This window comes from Gopherus evgoodei, chromosome 14 (genome assembly GCF_007399415.2).
Source record: "Gopherus evgoodei ecotype Sinaloan lineage chromosome 14, rGopEvg1_v1.p, whole genome shotgun sequence".
Taxonomy (NCBI): Eukaryota; Metazoa; Chordata; order Testudines; family Testudinidae; genus Gopherus; species Gopherus evgoodei.
The window spans coordinates 4234245-4249000 of record NC_044335.1 but is presented as its reverse complement, the minus strand read 5'-3'; the positions used below and the strand labels follow the sequence as shown (position 1 = coordinate 4249000).

Here is a 14756-nt window from a genome sequence, read left to right as displayed (position 1 = left end):
CCAGGGTTTTAATCCCAGTGTTTTCCTACTACCAGGCCTTGAGCGAGTAACACATCGGCCAAGGGTGTAAGGAGAGGTTTCTCTGCTTCTTTCTTATTTCTATGGTTTCTGCGATAGTAAGCATTTCAAAATCTTCCTGATTTCCAGGCTGTGTTGCCAGCACACCCATTACTGATTATACATTTCATGCCTGAACTTTCCATACACCAGAGGATGACCATCTATTTACAAAGTGTGCTCCTCTTCTGGGGCACCTCCCTCAACATTCAGAACAAATACAACCATTTCAAGAGGATCAAATCCATTTCTAAAATTAGGAAAGTATGACGGAAAACCACCAACACTGGCAGAAGGGCTCCAGCGCAGGCACTGGGTTTGAACTAACTTTAGCTCATCTTTTGAAATTGCACAACATTTCAGACAGTTGTTTCTTTATAATGTTAGGCTGACAAACGCTTGTCAGGTCTTGTCTAATACAGTCTCTCTCATATAGTAATACAGCTCTTCTGTGAGCAACCAACAGAAAATGTAGGAAAGTATGAAGCCGGTCCCCTTTGAGATTATGCATGTATCACTAGCAAAACCATGAATGACAGACCAGTGCACTTAAAATAGAGGTGGAAAAACTATGTATTCTACATTTGCTCCTTTATTTCACTAGGGCTTTTTTATGCATGTGATTATTGACAGATACACAAACACACACATTTCTCTTTGCTAAAAATAGTATCTGGAAGAGCTACAGTCTTCCAAACTCAATGCAAAAAGCAGCCTGCTCTTAAGAATGACAAACTGCTCTACATTACCTTTCCCCGACATACTGCCAAGAAAGTAGCTCCACTAGACTTGGGACAGACAATCTTATCATAATATGCATCCATGATCTACAAGACAAACAGGTTAGGTATGAGGAAGGGGGAAACCACCTCCTTTACACACACACAAACAAACATGTACATCATAACAAGTTTGAATCATATATTAAGACTCAAGATGTAGTTAACTAGGCTTAGTGTCAGTTTCCTTACTGGAGTATAACTATGGATGTCAGAAATATTTGCTTTCCAAAACCCCCTTATTTACAAAGAATCCCACAGATCTTCTGACAGACATAACATTGTGATGTCACCTATCTCTGACGGGAAAACAAAGAACTTATCATGCAGTACTCTTACGACTCCACATTGGCAAAAGACTAAAACAAAAAGCAATTTGACCTTATTGTTTACTCTAATCATTGCCAAGAAGAAGAGGCTGGAATTCAGTGGAAGAGAAAAAGGTGGAAAAAGTGTGGGGAATTTCAACAAATTAGGAAAATAGAAGGCTATTCATTTAAAACTTTAATTTTGTTTTCTATAAACCATTTATGATGCAAGCAGCACATGCCAGAACTGCATCAATATCTGTAAGTATGAAGAATCGTATTTTAACAATTTCACTAGATACAGAAAAAAAGTCTGTTGCCACCGAGGCCTAAACAACTAAAACTTAGGTTGATCTAGCCACTTCACTCAGACCTGTGAAAAATTTCACACCCTGTGTGACGTAGTGAGGTCAACCTAACCCCCACTGTAGACAAAGCTAGACTGATGCAAGATTTTTTCTTTTGACCTAGCTACCATCTTTCAAGGAGGTGGATTTATGACAGTGATGGAAAATTGTAACAATAATTTAGTCAGGAACCTCTTTTAACATATTACAGGCCAATTGCCTCAGAAGAGGTACAAACTCTATCTAGCAGCTTCTTGGATTACCGACATGTTTTTTCCTCTACATATTAAGCTGTTGGTATGAAACTTTTCTTATCTTTTTAGCAGAGGAATACTTCTCAAAACCTCTGTAATCTAATCTTGCTTCTAAATTAGGTCACTTCCATCTAATTTTGTAATTGTTTCTTTAACAATTTAAACAGTAAAGAATATTGTACATCAGCAAGGGTGTGCACGTAACCAGGAAGTTGTCCTCTCTTTCCCCTCTTGACAAATGGCCAGTCCATGGGTGTAACAGCTGTTTTGTTTTCTATAAACCATTTATGATGCAAGAACTGCCAGAACTGCAAGGAAGCCTCCTCTTCTCTTACAACTACTGAATACCAGTATCTTCCAGCAATGCAGTCCCAAGAAACTCTATCTAAACAAAGTTGTGCCAAGGACAGACGCACACACAGAGCAGTATTTATACTGAAGAGTGGTAGAAGTTTCTCTTCCCTCTGCTAGAGTTCACTGCCTTCTCTCTTTGGCTGCTTCTAAACCATCTCTGCTTTGTGTATGTGTGTGTGCACGCACGCCCCTTGGAAATGCATCAGATTTTTTTTTTATTTTTTTTTTTTTAAAAGATTCCAGTGGAAGGCTACACTTAAGAGCCCCTTTACACCCAAACAAAATGGCTTCCCATCTCACTGGAAATTACTGGGTTTAATACTGGCGTAGAAGAAAATGAATATGCCATAGGTGAGATGTTCCAGTTGAGTTGCTTCTACAAAGGCAGTCCCTGATTACAATAATTGAGCCCCTGGGCAAAAGCTAGTGTTGCCCAGCATTCTGAATAAAAAATACACTTCACGGTTACACAGAACATTTTCATAATCAAAAACAAACTGCAACAAGTTGGAGGGAAATGGCCTGCAGAATATCCAAGAGTTAGATTTCCAATGCTGACTGGTGCACTGACAAACTGAGCTAAGCTTTTCTACCCTATCCTTCACCATGGTGTCTAAGCAGGGTGACCAGATAGCAACTGTGAAGAAATGGGAAAGGGGGTGGGGGTAATAGGCACCTATGTAAGAAAAAGTCCCAAAAAACAGGACTCTCCCTTTAAAAATGGGACATCTGGTCACCCTATGTCTAAACATATGGTACTAATATCCAAAGCGCATGCAGATTTCAAACCATGACTATATTAGTGTTCAGTGCACCTCATCAGGAGAATGGAGCATGAAGGAAGGCAGAAAGGAGAAGGGAAGAGCTGTATTTCAAGAGCCTTTACAGCTCTCTTGGTTTTAACCCAACAGCATGCAGTTCTGTAGTCACTGCTGCAAACACATCTTCAGAGAAGTATTTAAGCATAAAAAGAAGAACTTATGAAATGAGACAGACAACACAAATGACCAACCTCTGTGAAGGTTCCTTTATTCCTTGGTTCCACAAACATTGGTTTCACCTCTTCTATTCTTTTAGCAAAGTCATGCTCCTATTAAACAGAGAGCAAATAAGTCAGAAGTACATATGGGAAAGGAAGCCACAGGCGGTGGTAACTACATGCTCCCCACCACCTATTCCTCTCGTCAGCCAGTTGGAGGCAGGGGCAAGTAGCTACCAATGGCAGGGAAATGAGCTGAGTCCAGGTAGCAGTTCCAACATGGGCAGTTTAGACAGAATGGCCAAGACACTTTCTCCATGCTGTGCATCTTTTCAGAAGCCATACCAGCAGTGAGGTAATCTCCTTCCTTCCACTTGTAGACCCTTGGCACCCAATATCTGCCTCCTGTATACTTCTCCTGCAATATGTACTGAAAATCTGGTTCCCTGCTCCCCACCACTGCCCAACACTGGTACCTTAGAAGGGGAGCAACAGTTACCTAGGGAAATGTCCTACAATGGCTTCTGCTGGGACACACAACTCACATTAGAAAAACATCCCTGACTTCAGCCAGAAAAAAAGACAAGGGATGAGAACAACAGCAACCAAGGAAAAATACAAACTATAATCAATGTATTATAATGAAAAATAAAATAATCATCCAACTGGGAGTTTACTATCAAGGATTTTTTAACTATTTACTATTAACTTTTTTTAAAACAAGCCAGTTAGGAAGTATTACCACCCTTTGGTACATCTGTCTGAGAAAACCACCAAATTGATTGGAATCCAACCCAAACTCAGCTTCAAGTCATCCAGGAGTCATTTCCGTATTAAGGATACCAACAATGAACAAGAGGAAAGCCAGTTAGTGATTTAGTCTAGGATAAGTACTGCAGAAAGCTAAGGGAATAGGGTGACCAGACAGCAAGTGTGAAAAATCAGGATGGTGGTGGGAGGGTAATAGGAGCCTATATAAGAAAAAGCCCCAAATATTGGGACTCATTCCCATCCCCACTCCACAGCCCTCACTCTCACACCCCAATGCTCTGCCCCAGCCCATAGCCCCTCTCACACTCCAAACCCCTCATCCCCAGTTGCGTTGGGTCATGGACATTAACAATTTTCTTCAACTGGGTCACCAGAAAAAAAGTCTGAAAACCACTGGGCTAGAGCATGGCTAGCATGCACAGAATCTTTGGGAATTTAGCTGCTAAAATCTAAGTCTCTACTGAGCATGCACAAACTGAGATTTTGCAAAGGCTAATAACTTGGTCAAGTTTGTGTGGCTTTTCACAGAGACACCAAAAGTAAATCCCTGACGCAAAGGCCACCCCAAATTTCAAGTCCCTCTTCCAAAGCATGGGGACAAGAGAACATTTCCACAAAAAAAAAAAAAAAAAAAAAAAAAAAAGCAGCTCAGCAGAATTTTTTAACATGGGCAAAACAAAATATTCCACCTGAGGCAGATATTGGTCATGAAAAATTTCAGCTGAAATGGTTAAAGTTTGGCAAAGTTACTGAAACTGAAAACAGGGTCTTATAACAGGATGTGTTGAGTAACTTTAAGAGCACGTGGTGCTACCAGTCCTACCTCAAATATACATTAATTTGTAGAAACGTGCCTAATTAACCAAGCTTCTTTTATTTCTTGCTCTGCTTGTTCCCCAGTTCCCTCATTGTTCAGCATTTGTTGTGTTATGACTTTAAGCTTTTTTTTTGCCTAGAGTGCTGTTCACAACCTTATGTACCAATATAGACAATAAATGTAAATGAAAACAGATGCATAAAATAAGTATTTGGGCAAGTCAATGCTAGACTGCAGTACTGGGAACTCCAATATAAGCATCTGTGTGTGAAAGTTTGGTCCAAAGTGTGTAACTACAATTCATACACAAAGAAAGAACCAACATACTCTCCAATATTCCAGGCTTTTATCCATGACTGGATACGAAGGGAAGAACACCAGCAGCCCATGTGGTATAATTCGCACAAGATTCCCTGCAACAAGAAAGATGGTGCATAACATCACCATTCAGAACACTTCCATTCTGAGGCATTGGTAGGGGATTAGCCTACTTTTCTCAGGGCACGTACTGGTCTCCCTACAATTCCTCTTCATCTTCTTGATGGAAAGGGTGGGAGAGACAAGCGAGTGTTGGAAGAGGACTATCTCATTACCACTATTCTAGCCTGGTTAGCATTCCATTGATACTGACACAACATAGCCACGTACCACATTTGTATACTAGAAGCAAGAGATGGAAAATACCTAATAAATTGTCTTGTCCATCTCCATGCCAGGGTTGAATTGTTTCCTACAAGAAGGTGTGAGTACCAGAGGGAAAATTATTTTTTGTAGTGACTCAGCCATTTCCAGTCTTTACTCAGGCCTACTTTGATGGTGTCAAGTTTGCAAATTAATTCCAGTTCTGCAGTTTCTCACTGAAGTCTGTTTTTGAAGTTTTTTTGTCGAAGAATGACATTTAAGTCTGTTATTGAGTGTCCAGGGAGACTGAAGTGCTCTCCTACTGGTTTTTGAATGTTACAGTTCTTCATGTCTGATTTGTGTCCATTTATTCTTTTGCACAGAGACTGTCCGGTTTGGCTAATGTGCATGGCAGAGGGACATTGCTGGCACATGATATCAGAAAGACAGATGTGCAAGTGAACGAGCCCTTGAGGTGTGGCTGATGTGGTTGGGTCCTATGATGTCCACAACTTTTTGTCAACTGCTGGGAAGGGACCACATCCATTTTGATTGAATTGGCCTTGTAAGCACCACAAAAAGTAACTTTCCCTCTGTTGATATTCCCCCTTTTGTCAACTGTTGGGAAATGGGCTACATCCACCCTAATCGAATTGGCCACTTGGTAAGGCAACTCCCATCTTTTCACGTGCTGTATATTTATACCTGCTTACGACATTTTCCACTCCATGCATCTGATGAAATGGGTTATATCCCACAAAAGTTTATGCCCAAATACATTTGTTAGTCTTTAAGGTGCCACAAGGAGTCCTCGTTTTTACTGATACAGACGAACACAGCTAACCTTCTGAAACTTGCTTATATTTGTTTAGAAGTCATTTCCCCCATTCCCTGCTCATTTATCAATAACGCAGAGCAGAAGCTTGTTGCCTGAATCTGATTATAACTTCACTTACCTATTGTTTTCCCCAGAGAAGATAGACATTCCACTGAAAACCTACAAAGACGACATTACCAATCAGCATCACCATCATATTTCCTTTTATTAACTCACTCTTGTTTGGAATAATGTTGCACTGCTAAACCAGCACCCTCTCTCCTTCTCCTGTGCCTTCACGCCTCTCCTCATGGACAAACCTCAAAGACATAGGCATTTCAAGCATTACCGCTAGCAATCATGATGTCCAAGTTTTCTTCACTTATTTCCTCCCACCTTGCTTTGCAGGATGACCCCACAGTCCTCTAGGAAAGAAAGACGGAAGAGGCTCTACCTCCAGATGCTTCCATAACACTATGATTTGCCAGTGTGGATCACTACTAGTACAATACATTACTTATTGCTCCACAAGAGCCAAGCACCTACATAGAAACAGAGGAAGATCCTCCTACAACTAGCTTTTGTACACTGTATGTAAGCAGCATCCAATGTCCCAAACGAGGAGGAATAGTCAAGATGGCAACAAGCAGGCAATCTCTATCAACAGCAAAATTAACAATTTTGAGATGTTAGCAGTGAAGAAAATCAAGGTCCTAACATATCAGCCTTCAATCAGTGGAAGTACAGATTACCACACACAATAAAGCTCATTATTAACAGTAATAAATTAAGGAACAGAATCCTGTCAGAGAGTAGTCTATGGAAGCTGCCAACATTGTGATTAAGACAACTGATGATGAACTAGGTGTGGTCATGCCATGGGAAAAAAAGACGGGTTTGGTTGCTGTATTACTAGTGACAGCCGAATAAGTCACTGTCCCTAAGCATTTTTCTTTGGCTCAGCACTGCTTGTACAGTAGTATGCTGTCTGTGCTGGTTTCTATGGAAATTCCCCACATTGTCTTTATTTTAACCTCCTTGTTTCCTTCTCTTTAGTTCCAGACAGTTTTGCATGCTGTTTTCTTATTAAGCCTGTGGCGGGTGAGGGGGAGTAAAAAAGGATTACTCACTTCTCATAACTGTTGTTCTTCAAGATGTATTTGTTGTTCATGTCCATTCCAATCAGGTGTGTGCACGTGCACGATAGCTGGAAGATTTTTCCCTTAGCAGCATCCGGAGAGCTGGCCTGGGCACCCCCTGACGTCGTGCCTTCGTGGTGTTCAATATAGAGCCCTGCCGACGCGCCACCCCTTCAGTTCCTTCTTGCCGGTTACACCAACAGAGGGGTAGGAGGGTGGGTATTGAAATGGACATGAACACCATATCGCAAAAGAACAACAGTTACGAGAAGTGAGTGCTCATTCATGTCCATTCCAGTCAGATGACTCCCAAGCCAAGTTCAGGAGATGGGGTCAGAATTGTCCACTGATTGGAGTACTGCTCTTCTGAAGGCCACATCATCTCCGGCCTGCTGGGTAATCGCATAATGTGCGGCAAAAGGGTTGTCAGAGAAAAATAGCGTTTTAACTTTTTGGCTGGGTGCAGAAAAGTTAGATACTTTGTTATTGTTAGCAATTGCATGGAGGGAGAGAGCTAAGCAGGTTTTGTTTTTTTTTAAGACAAACCATTACGGCAAGCATTTATACCATTTATTACAAACAGTAATGTGCAACAGCTGCATTTTGTTTATATATAGGTCATTCTGATTTATTTATTTTTACCAATTTAACTATAATCTACATTTCATACTTATTTGACTTAAGGTTACAACAACTTTTTACACAGTTTTTTCCCCCCATCTCACACAATTCTCGCTTCTACAAATTTTGCGTTATTAGGGTTACAGCTTAGCCTGACAATTGCTTACAGAGGGGACTGTTTGCACTGAAATGTCCTTTAAAGTCCTGTCAGTTCTTTTTCTACTTTCACAGGGTGTATGGAGGACCACATTGCTGCTCCGCAGATTTCCTTGGTGGGAACCTGAGCCAGGAACACTGTAGATGAAGCCAGTGCCCTGGTAGAGTGCGCCGTGATTGGAGGTGTGGGAACAGGTCGATCCATGACAAGATGCATTGGGATGAAAGCGGCTGACCTTTCATCCTGTCTGCCACTGCTACAAACAACTGGACTGACTTTCTGAATGGTTTCATTTTCTCAGCATAAAAGGCCAGCGCCCTGCGGACATCCAGAGAGTGGAGTCTCTGCTCCCTGCTGCTGGAATGAGGTTTAGGGTAGAAAATGGGACGAAAGATGTCCTGGTTGACAATCTTTGGGAGGAAAGCAGGGTGAGGCCAGAGCTGAACCTTGTCCTTATAGGACATGGTGTAAGGAGCCTCTGATGTCCAGGCCCTGAGCACGGACACCCACCTGGTCGAGGATATTGCTACCAGGAACGCGACCTTGTAAGAGAGGTAGAGCAGGAAGCAGGTTGCTAAAGGCTCAAAAGGGGGCCCCCATGATCATAGAAAGGACCAAGTTGAGGTCCCAGGCAGGAACTGGTTGACGGACACAAGGGTATAATCTATTGAACCCCTTTAGGAATCAGCTGACCATGAGATTAGCAAATAGTGAGCATCCCTGCTCGCCTGGATGGAAGGCCAAGATGGCGGCTAAGTGCACCTGTATAGAAGACAACGAGACCCTCCTGCTTCAGATGGAGGAGATCGTCCAGAATGTGTGGCACTGAAGCAAGCATCGGGGGTGACTGGCACTGCACTGACCAGACTTAAAATCTCGTCCACTTGGAAAGGTATGTGGCTCTCGTAGAGGGCTTCCTACTTCCAAGGAGGACCTGTCTAACCTGATCTGAACAGGAAAGCTCCAACAAATTTAACTATGGAGCTTCCATGCCATAAGATGGAGCGACTGGAGGTTTGGGTGTTGGAGACGTCCATGATCTTGTGTGAGAAGGTCTAGGGAAAGCAGCAAGGAAATCAGGGCTCCCACAGACATGTCTAGGAGGCATGTGTACCAGTGCTGATGGTGCCAGGCTGGTGCTATCAGTATGACATAAGCTTGAACTCTGTGGATCTTGAGCAGCACCTTGTGAATGAGCAGTATCAGTGGAAAGGTGGATAGGAGAGAACCTCCCCAGTGGAGGAGGAATGCATCCACGCTGGAGCCTGGGCTATGTTTCTGAAAGGAGCAGAACTGCTGGCACTTCCTGTTGCGTCACATGGCAAAGAGGTCTATTGGGAAAACCCCCACCTCTGGAAGATTGAAATTGTGATGTCCGGGCACAGGGACTACTCGTGGCTGTGGAAGGAACTGCTGAGGTGGTCCGCCAGCTCATTCTGAACCCCGGGGAGGTATGAGGCCTGCAGGTGAATTGAATGTTCTGCACAGAAGTCCCACAGTATGAAGGCTTCTTGGCACAGGGGAGAGGCACATGCACTCTCCCCACCCCCAGTTTGTTGATACAGAACATTGCTGTTGTATTGTTCGTCATGACTGATACACATTGCCCGGTTAGGTACGGACAGAATGTCTGACATGCTAGGTGCACCGCTCTCAGTCTTCTGACATTGATATGGAGACACAGATCTGCTTGTGACCAGAGGCCTTGAGTTCTGCGGTCTCCCAGATGATCTCCCCAGTGCAAGTCTGATGCGTCCGTCACCAACGACAGAGATGGCTGTGAGGCAGCAAAGGGAACCCCTGAGTACACCTGCTGAGCGTCAATCCACCATCGGAGGGAGTCGAGGACTGGGCGAAGCAGGGTCACTATTCTGTCCAAGCTGTCCCAGGCTGGGCAATACACTGATGCGAGCCATGACTAGAGAGGTCGAAGCCTGAGTCTGCATCACGTAGGTAAAGGCTGCCATGTGCCTGAGAAGTTTCAGGCAGTTTCTCACTGTAGTGGTGGGGCACTGCATGATACCTCGGATTAAGTCACTGAGGGCCTGAAACCTCACCTGTGGCAGGTATGCTCTGACTTGGGTCAAGTCCAGTACTGCCCCTATGAACTCTATCCTCTGGACAGGAGAGTCGATTTTACTTCATTTAGGAGTAGACCCAGACTCTCGAAGGTGGCTCTGATAAATGTGACCCAAGATTCCAGTTGGTCCTGGAGCGGCCTTTGATCAGCCAGTCGTCTAAGCACGGGAACACCTGTACCTGGTGCCTCCACAAGAACGCGGCGATGACTGCCATTCATTTGGTGAATAAGCAAGGTGCTGCTGACAGGCCGAAAGGGAAGACAGTAAACTGGTAGTGGGTACCACTGATGACAAACCTGAGGTACTTCCTGTGGGGCTGAGTGACTGCAACGTAAAAGTACGTGTCCTTCAAGTCGAGAGCGGCATACCAATCTGCTGGATCTAGTGAGGGGATGATGGAGGCCAAGGAGACCATGCAGATCTTGAGTTTCTTCATGAACCTGTTGAGTTCTTGCAGGTCCAGGATAGGCCTGAGGCCGCCACTGGCATTCAGTATTAGGAAATACTGGGACTAGAAGCCCTCACCCCTGTGCTCCACAGGAACCTCCTCCACTGTCCCAAGCGATCAGAGCAACTGCACCTCCTGGATTTGTAGATGCTTGTGAGAAGATTCCCTGAAGAGGTACAGGAAACGGGGGTGGAAAGGCGGGAAGGAAAAGAATTGAATGGAGTATCCCCTCTCTACCGTGCCGAGCACCCAGAGGTCCAAAGTGATACAGGACTGTGCACGGTAGAAAGGGGATAGTCGGGAGGAAGAGGTAAGGCAGGGTAGATCCAGTTTCTGATTTGGTGCGCCGTTCTCGACCGCACCTTAAAAGGCTGGTTTAGGGTCAGAGGGCAGCCTGAGGATAGGTGTTGCCTCCTCCTGCTAGTCCTATTCCTCCTCTGAGAATCACCCTGTTTGTTCTGCTGATGGAATCTCGGAGGAGGCTACGGTCGTAAGTGTCTCTGCTATATGGCAAGAGTGTGCAGACCCAAGGACTTAAGGGTAGCTTGTGAGTCTTTCAAGCTGTGCAGCCTCTAGTCTGTCTTTTCAGAAAAAAGCGCCTCACCCTCAAATGGGAGGTCCTGAATAGTTTGATGGACCTCATAAGGGAGCCCCGAGACTTGGAGCCAGGAGCCCCTACTCTTGGCTATCCCAGCTGCCATGACCCTAGTGGCAGCACCAGGATCATCCAATGCAGCCTGGAGGGAAACCTGGAATATTAGCTTCCCCTCCTCCACCAATGCCAAGAACTCGGTTCGGGAGTCCAACGGGAAGAGTTCCATAAATTTGGCCATCGCTGCTCAGATGTTGAACGAGTACCTGCTGACAATGGCCTGTCGGTTAGAGATACGGGGCAGCAGACCCCCTGTAGAATAGACCTTTCTCCCAACAAGATCTAGACACTTAAGCCTCCCTGTTTTGGGGGGAGGGCCCTTGGAAGCCCTGTCTCTCATGCTGGTTAGCAGCATCCACAACAAGTGGGTCAGGGGGTTGGTGGGAGGGAGTATAAAGGTTCATACCTTCTGGAGGACATGAATAACGCCTCTCATTGCGCTTGGCAGTGGGTGACAAGGAAGCTAGGGTCTGCCATAGAGTCTTGGGGGTGTCTACAATGGTTTTAGTAAGTGGACGGGCAATAGGGGAAGGTCCTGAGGGTGCGAGGATGTCCACCATGGGATCAGTCTCCTCTACGACTTCCTTGGCCTTAATGCCCAGACCCTGAGCAGCCCTGTGCAGCAACTGCTGCAGCACCCTGTTGTCCTCAAGCGCCAGGGCTACGGCTGTAACTGCCAATGCTTCATCCAGTGACGAAGAGGAGAAAGCTTTTATAATGAGCGGCTGCTCCCTGCCATCCACCCCCAGCGGGTCCTGAGACTCTCAGGGCAGCGTTGGTGCTAGTGGTGTGCCAGACGGTGCCAGAGCTGCAGACACCGGACCAAGAGTTGATGACATCATCAGTACGATGGGAGGAACCGTTGATGGAGCCAATGCCAATCCACTCGCAGGTGCCGATGAAGGCGAAGGGCCCTCCACACCGGGGCAATCAGTGCCTGCATCGTAGTCGATGTTGACAATGGTGCCAGCACGGAAGATGGACGCAAGGACGCTGCCGAGGTCAGTGCCAAGGTCGGTGCTGGAGTCGATGATGGTGCCACTGTCAGAGGTGTTGGGGTGTGGGCAGATGCCAAGGGCAGATGCATAGCTGATGGCAGGACAAAGGTGGCTGAGACCACAGAAGACGTTGCAGAACAGTGACCTTGGATTCCTCCCTGTCCTTGGTGAAAGGCCCAGGAGGTCCAGAAGGGCCACTGAGGTGGGTTCTGCCATTGCAGAGGCCACTTCTGGGGCTCCCTCCTGTCTCTCCCGGACCTTGATCTGTGGCTCCTGCTTCTCCTGGAGCGATAGGAGTCAGACTCTGAGGCCTGGTCTACACTACGTGTTTATACTGATTTTAGCAGAGTTAAACTGATTTAACGCTGCACCCGTCCACACAACGAGGCCCTTTATATCGATATAAAGGGCTCTTTAAACCGGTTTCTGTACTCTTCCCCGACGAGAGAAGTAGCGCTGAAATCGGGAGAGATTAGGGTTAGTGTGGCTGCAAATCAACGGTATTGGCCTCCGGGAGGTATCTCACAGTGCACCTTTGTGACCGCTCTGGACAGCAATCTGAACTCGGATGCACTGGCCAGGAAGACAGGAAAAGCCCCGTGAACTTTTGAATTTCATTTCCTGTTTGGCCAGCGTGGAGAGCTCACAAGCACAGGTGACCATGCAGAGCTCATCAGCACAGGTAACAATGCAGTCTCCTGAGAATCGAAAAAGAGCTCCAGCATGGACCGCACGGGAGGTACTGGATCTGATTGCTATATGGGGAGAGGATTCTGTGCTAACAGAACTCCATTCCAAAAGACGAAATGAAAAAACATTTGAAAAAATTTCCAAGGCTATGATGGAGAAAGGCCACACCAGGGACTCAGTGCAGTGCAGAGTGAAAGTTAAGGAGCTCAGACAAGCCTACCAGAAAACCAAAGAAGCAAACGGAAGGTCCGGGGTAGGGCCAAAAACATGCCGCTTCTACACTGAGCTGCATGCAATTCTAGGGGGGTCCACCACCACTACCCCACCCCTGTCCGTGGATTCCGAGGTGGAGGTGGTAATCTCAGCCAAGGCTGAGGATTCTGTGGACGGGGAAGATGAGGAGCAGGAAGAGGAGGATGAGCTTGCAGAGAGCACACAGCACTCTGTTCTCCCCAACAGCCAGGAACTTTTTCTCACCCAGACGGAATTACCCACCCCGCCCTCCCAAGCCACTAGCCCAGACAATGAAGCCATGGAAGCGACCTCTGGTGAGTGTACCTTTGTAAACATAAAACATGATTTAAAAGCAAGCGTTTTTTAATGATTGATTTGCCCTGAGGACTTGGGATGCATTTGCGGCCAGTACAGTTATTGGAAAAGTTTGTTAACATGTCTGGGGATGAAGCGGAAATCCTCCAGGGACATCTCCATGAAGCTCTCCTGGAGCTCCTCCAAAAAGCCTTTGCAGAAGGTTTCTGGGCAAGGCAGCCTTATTCCGTCCACCATGGTAGGACACTTGACCACGCCATGCATGTAGCAAGTAATCTGATATCATTGCATGACAAAGCCTAGCTGTGTACGGTCCCGGTGATTGCTGGCATTCAAGCAACATCCGCATGCAAGCTGAATTCTGCTGCCCGGACCTGCGTTTGTGAGATGTCTAACACCAGAGCCGCAGGCACTCAATATTAAGATGCAAAATGCGACCTTGTAGTGAAATCACATGTGCTGTGTAAGGTGAATATGTTGTTCACTGTGAAAGAGTATAACCATTGTTCTGTAAAATGTATCTTTTTAAATATTTCTCTCCCTTTTTTACCTCCCTCATGCAGCTGCAAATTTTTCAAGCCTTCCTACTCCATCCCGAAGGCTATCTCAGATAAGGCGGAGGAAAAAAAAAAGACGCGAGACGAAATGTTCTCAGAAATCATGGCAGTAACCCACAATTAAAGAGCTCATCTGAATCAGTGGAAGGACGTGGTATCAAATTACAGGAAAGATGCCAGTGAACGTGAGGACAGGAGGGACCAACGTGAGGAGAGGAGAGACGCTCGAGATGAGAAGTGGCAGCAGGAAGATCGGAGGTGTAGGGATGCAACGCTGGGGCTGCTGCGTGATCAAATTGACATCCTCCGACGTCTGGTGGAGCTGCAGGAACAGCAGCAGGGTCACAGAGTGCCGCTGCAGCCCCTGTGTAACCACCCTCACCACTCATCATGTTCCATACCTTCCTCACCCAGATGTGTAAGAACGCGTGGGGAAAGGCTTCATGCACTCGCCCACTCCATCCCTGTGGGCAGCCCAACCAAAAGGCTGTCATTACTTTGAAATATTTTTAGTGGCTTTTTCCTTCCCTCCTATCCTCCTCCCAAACCACACCCGGGATACCTTGTCAGTTCTCTCCCTCTTTTTATAATGACTTTTTAATAAAGCATATATGATTTTTAAAATGATAGTGACTTTATTTCCTTAAGCAAGCTGTAATCGAAGGGGGAGGGTGGGTTGCTTACAGGGAATGAGTTAATCGGGGGGGTGGGTTCATCAAGGGGAAACAAACAACAGTCACACCGTACCCTCGCCCATGAT

At 45.8% G+C, this 14756-nt stretch overlaps 1 protein-coding gene across 13 annotated transcripts in view; it reads right to left on the bottom strand.

Moving 5' to 3' along the window:
• Nucleotides 1-14756, bottom strand: part of RTEL1 (regulator of telomere elongation helicase 1) — a 112316-nt gene that overhangs the window by 55804 nt on the left and 41756 nt on the right. For 12 of the 13 annotated variants that reach the window (XM_030533576.1, XM_030533574.1, XM_030533583.1 and 9 more), the window contains 4 exons: nt 6244-6284; nt 4994-5079; nt 3112-3189; nt 807-884 (listed from right to left, as the gene is read on the bottom strand). In XM_030533576.1, the coding sequence (XP_030389436.1) occupies nt 807-884; nt 3112-3189; nt 4994-5079; nt 6244-6284 (283 nt within the window). The remainder of the gene's footprint in view (nt 1-806; nt 885-3111; nt 3190-4993; nt 5080-6243; nt 6285-14756) is intronic. The other variant, XM_030533584.1, reaches the window with a different exon arrangement.